The following is a 5,280-nucleotide window of genomic DNA, read 5'->3' as shown; positions in this document are numbered from 1 at the left end:
ATATGTTTTGAAAAAGACTCCACAAAGCTATGGATGAACCAAAGCAACATTGTTGTTTTACTTAGACAATGTGACTGGGTACATGAGATACATACTATAAGAAATTATAAACATCATGAAGATGTTAATCGTTTATCTAATAGTGTGGTTTTCATCTATTGATTTGTTTTCCATTCAGATTATTATGATCTAAGATGGTGGTATGGCTTTTAACTGCTATAAGGAAGAAAACTGACATATGAAGTCATGGACAAAGAGGAGCTTGAGGAGATGCTAGATAGGCAACTCGTTAGGGAGCAATTGGTAAGCATGGATGATGATAAATTTAATGACAAGTAGAAAGTGAATCATGAGGACGTGGACTAATGTACCACCAACAACACCAATCAAGATAACACAATTAAAGATGTAAATCAAGATAACACAATTAAAGATGAAAATTCAAGCACATCTTTACATGGTCATATCACCCATGAACATTTTCTCCATAAGCTTTTCTACCTTAGCTAGAGGGCTTACTATAGTTACTGAGGTTGATTTTATGGGATTGCAAGCTCTAGCACAAGAGGTCCATGATAATCCTATGGGATTGCAACAAGAGGTCGATGGTAATCCTGATGAAAACTTTTGACATTTATTTTTTGACTTTCTTTAAGAGTATCATTTAATTTCATATCTATAATTTAGCGTCGCGTGTCAAATGCTTTCTTTTTCTACTATGCATCAATGACCTTTGAGAATTTTGAATTTTCTAACTCATTATTACTTGGAAATGTATCGTTCTCCAAACCACGTGGCTAATGTTACATATGCATTTGGGAATTGATGTCCGTTCAGTCACAATATACAATTCTGTCACAATATACAATTCTATATATATCCCATGTGCTAGAGACGTATAGAAGGTGTACAGCGTATATAATATATATTTTTTAAAAAGCGAGGACGAGAGAGAGTCCAAACGAATGAGATAAGTTGAGAAAGATTACAACATATAAAATTCTCTTCATTTACAAAATGATCCCTCAAAAGGCTGATAAAATAAAAGGCGGAAGGGACACGACAACGTGAAGGATGTGACATTGGAGCAACAAAAGCGGGGCTGCGACATTGACCTCAAAAATACCGCCAACAACCTTATGGGGATTCGTATATATCTCTCTCTAAATATATATATATATACGTGAATATATATATATATATATGGTGGGGAAAAAGGCGTATTTATTTATTTATATTCACAAATTTGAACCGATTATCATAACTATTATCACCGCACATATGGCATGTATCGATGATGGAAGGGCGCCCATGGCGTTAGAGGTTGTTCCTTCGGTTGTCGTCGGGCTGCCAAAGGTCGTGTTGCTGCTGCTTGTTGGAGAAAGGGTACCATTGGACGTGGTAGGCGTAGGAGTTGTCGTACTAGGCGTTGTCGACCTGGAACGCACCACGCACAGCCACCCAACAATTAATTGACAGCAATTCGACCCAAGGGAAAGTAGGGGAGAAGATCCCCCCACCAAAAAAGACGCCATGATTGCTTGTGTTTGGAAAATAATTACCCGGTGTACGCGGTGTAGACGCAATTGCCACTACCTGAGGCAGAGAAAATCATACAGACGCATTATTTTTTTTTAAATTTTTTTTGGGAGAATATACAAACGCATTATTTTAAATGGAACATCACACTTTCTTTATTTTATTTTATTTTTGGGTTGAAAATGGAGAAAAAAAAGAGCGGGTGGTGGTGGTGGTGGTGGTGGTGGTGGTTAATGATGATACTTGGATTGGTGGTGGTGGTGGTGGCGACGCCGTTGAAGTTGCATGCCGTTGAGGCGCCGTTCTGGCCGACGTAGTAGGAATTGAACGCGTAGGAGGCGTGGGCAGCCAACGTGTTGGGGGTGTAGCAGGAACCCGACTGTTGTATAGCCGAGCAGTCCACGTTGCCCTGGCCCGTTCCACTGCCGCATGCCCAATTCAATGCGGTCAGCAGCTGCGTTTGGTCCGCATTGGATATGGCCACGCAGTATGAGGCCGTCTGCAAATGCCTCCTGTGCAGTACCTCCGCAATCTCCATGTCCGAGGAGAATCTCCACATCCTTGCTGACCCTGAAAAACCGAATAATAATAATAATTCACCAAATCGCAATGGTCACCCCATTGTAATGGTTAATGGTTTTAAGACGTGAGAGGCTAAGGGATTAAACACTATAAACAGCAATAATTTCCTCATCCTGGTAATTTGCCAGTAATTAGGGTTTCGAGACCACACTTGAGAGAGGCTAAGGGATTAAACCCTATATTTGGCCATTGTCTATCCTAGCACAGCCTGAAAAGTGGTAATTAGCCGTTGTTTTGCCAGTAATGAGGGTTTCCAGACCATATTTGAGAGAGGCCAAGGGATTAAAAACTATATTTGGCCATTGTCGGCCCAACTAGACTGCTTACACAATGTTTTCCCAATTATCATTAACACTAAAAAAAAGGGCCCAATTAATTATAAGGATTTTGAGACCATATAGTTGGGGAAAAAACACTATGATTTTTTAGGAGCTTACGAAGAGATCTAAAAGAAACACTCACCTCCATCCACAAAGAAGAGCAGCATCAATGTGGATAGAATGGAGATGCTGTTCCACACTCTCCGCTTGTACGAGCCCATGAAGCTGCCTGGCCTTTCTCCGCGGGGAGCTCAAGGAGATTTGCCCGGCCAAGAGCTAATCTGTATCGGAATGAATGAGGTTGTAAGTGTGATCGCTAACCTTCTTGGACGGGGTTAGGTTAAGAGTCGCAACAGAGGGGCGCAAAGAGGTAACAACTGGGAAGGCTAACAATCGAGACGTGCTAACGCCCCTCCAAAGAAATGAAAAACAAGTGAGAGTTGCTGGAAATAGGGATAAGCAAAGTGCCCTTGGGTGGATTGCGTTTTCGAGAAGAAGTCGGTGTTTGTGCGTGTATTGGGGTTTGTGTGTGTGAGAGAGAGAGAGAGTGTGTGTGTGAGGGGGTGTGTGTTAAGAGGGAGAGAATAAATCCTGTACACGTGTGTGTTAGAGGTGTTGTGTCTCTTTGTGTGTGTGAGAGAGAGAGAGAGAGAGAGAAGCTTTCAAGCCACGTAACCACCAGGACGACCTTACTAGAAACCAGACAGTAGGGAATCTGCGAGCAGACCCTTTTTCCCGGCTTTCACACAAGAAGGCTAAATGTTAGCGCGCAGCTAGGCCCACATATAATTTACATGTCCTAGGCGCATGCACAGTGCCAAGAGTCTAAAAAGCCACATGCACAGGGATCGAAGATCTACGATACTCTATCAGAACTCACATGTAGAGTGAGACACAGGGGGGGGAGAGTGAAAGAGACACGTGGCCACACCACCCAATTAAATATACTAGTATTTGTATTGTGTAAGGTTCCAAAAGAGAATTCTCTCTTTCACTCTTAGGCTTGCCGCCATATATATATATATATATCTCCCATCTCTCTCTCTCTCTCAAACACACAGTTGGTCGTATATGCCCTCTTGTTGCATTCTACCGACGTTAATATCTCTCTCTCTCTCTCAAACACACACACACATGCACATGACCCTCTCCCCCTCTCTCTCATGCCCATACACTCTCAAATGTTGAAACTCTATCACACACACATGTACACACCCACACTCTCTCTTTCTCTCTCTCTCTCACACACACATGCATGCACGTATGTGCACACTCCCTCTCTCTTCTCACACTCTCCCACACATAGAAGCTCTCTCTCTCTCTTACACACATACTCTCTCTATCTCTCTCACGCACACATGCACATGCACATGTAGATATATAGTATATGCAATATTATGTTTTAAATACATATACCTAAACATAGACACGTATACTTATACATACATATATACATGTATTTAAAAATATAAATACACCCACACAAAGAAATTTTTAATTAATTTTGATTAAATTTTAATGTGTGGAGATGGGTGGTAAGGTGTGCTCACTTTTAAATATATAGATAGATATATTATACACACACACATACACACACATGCATATATATATATGTATATACATATACATATACATACATATATGTATGTATGTATAAATTAAATAAAAACACACACATGTATACACACATATATATATCTATTTTTAATTTAATTTATATTTTATTAAAAGCTACTTTTTATTCTTTATCTCTCGCTCTCTTTTCACCCTCTCTCTCTCTCTCTCTCTCTCACACACACACACACACATGTACACACCTGCACAGACACTAATGCAAACACTCACACTTCCCTCCACACACACACACTCACACAGACTTCCATGTCCTTCTCTCTCTCTCTCTCTCTCTCTCTCTCTCTCTCTCTCTCTCTCTTACATGCAAGCACACACAAGATAAACACACTCTCTTTCTCACGCACGGCACTCTCTCTCTCTCTCTCTCTCACACACACACACACACACACATGTAAATATGCATAATATTATGCTTTATTATATTTAGAGACATATACCTATATACACATGTGAATTTATAAAATAAATAAATACACATACATATTTTTAATTAATATTAAATTTTAATAGATGGAGATACATGGTGAGGTGTGCTCACTCTTAAGTAAGAGTGTTTACACACTTGGGTGGAAGCCCACGAAAAAGTTTTGCCAACCAATCAAATCACCATAATCACCTGCCCGTCTGACTTTTCTTTACAGATTGTGCCACGCCCATGCACCCTGAAGCGCTGATGTGTTTGCTGACTAGAGCCCAACCATCGTTCCAGTTTTGGGTGGAATAACCTGTCCATAGTTCTTAGTTGCAAGATGCCTTTTCTGTGGGCATGTTTGCAGTCTATAAAGGGTATTGTCGCCTAGCACCTTTTTTTATCAAAAAGGTGCTTGCCAACAACTCTCAACCTTTTTCGTGGGTTTGGCCCGTAGTCTCTGTAAACACCCTAAGTGTACTTACATAAAATGTCTTTTTTCTTCTTCTTTTTTGCACTCATATGTGATTATGTGTGCACATACACACGTATATGTGATTGTATAATGTCGACTTCATGCATGCATGCATCGTGAAGTGTCTTAATTGTGCTTATGTGCTAGTGTGTGGTGTGAGTGTGTGTATGTTTGTGTTTGTGTGTATCCATGTGCAAGTGTGTAAGCATGTGAATATATCCGTGTACATCTTTTTTTGTCTACGTGTGTGCACGTGCACGTGCATATATGTGTGAGTGTGTGCATGTACCATGTGCAAATGTGTATGCGTTTACGTCTAT

At 40.5% G+C, this 5,280-nt stretch overlaps 1 protein-coding gene across 1 annotated transcript; it reads right to left on the bottom strand.

Moving 5' to 3' along the window:
• Positions 1–953: 953 nt before the first annotated feature.
• On the bottom strand, positions 954–2,948 carry LOC147617397 (glucan endo-1,3-beta-glucosidase 5-like). Its single transcript, XM_086775651.1, has 4 exons — positions 2,584–2,948; positions 1,783–2,109; positions 1,563–1,596; positions 954–1,437 (listed from the first exon to the last, which is right to left on the bottom strand). Exons 1-4 carry the CDS (start codon positions 2,660–2,662, stop codon positions 1,239–1,241), a joined length of 639 nt encoding a protein of 212 aa, XP_086631777.1. The 5' UTR covers positions 2,663–2,948; the 3' UTR covers positions 954–1,238.
• Between the last annotated feature and the right edge of the window lie 2,332 nt (positions 2,949–5,280).

The sequence above is a fragment of the Cibotium barometz genome, chromosome 36 (genome assembly GCF_041138505.1).
Source record: "Cibotium barometz isolate CiBa-2024 chromosome 36, ASM4113850v1, whole genome shotgun sequence".
In the NCBI taxonomy this organism is placed as follows: domain Eukaryota; kingdom Viridiplantae; phylum Streptophyta; class Polypodiopsida; order Cyatheales; family Cibotiaceae; genus Cibotium; species Cibotium barometz.
This window is presented reverse-complemented; position numbering and strand designations above follow the sequence as displayed.

Bases quoted from the DNA above. Each gene is read 5' to 3' on its own strand.
- LOC147617397 (XM_086775651.1), bottom strand. From the start codon at position 2,662: ATGGGCTCGTACAAGCGGAGAGTGTGGAACAGCATCTCCATTCTATCC. The intron at 2,110-2,583 runs GTGAGTGTTTCT...TCGGTTTTTCAG, and splicing joins GCTCTTCTTTGTGGATGGAG to GGTCAGCAAGGATGTGGAGA. The intron at 1,438-1,562 runs GTAATTATTTTC...GGTGCGTTCCAG, and splicing joins GTCTACACCGCGTACACCGG to GTCGACAACGCCTAGTACGA.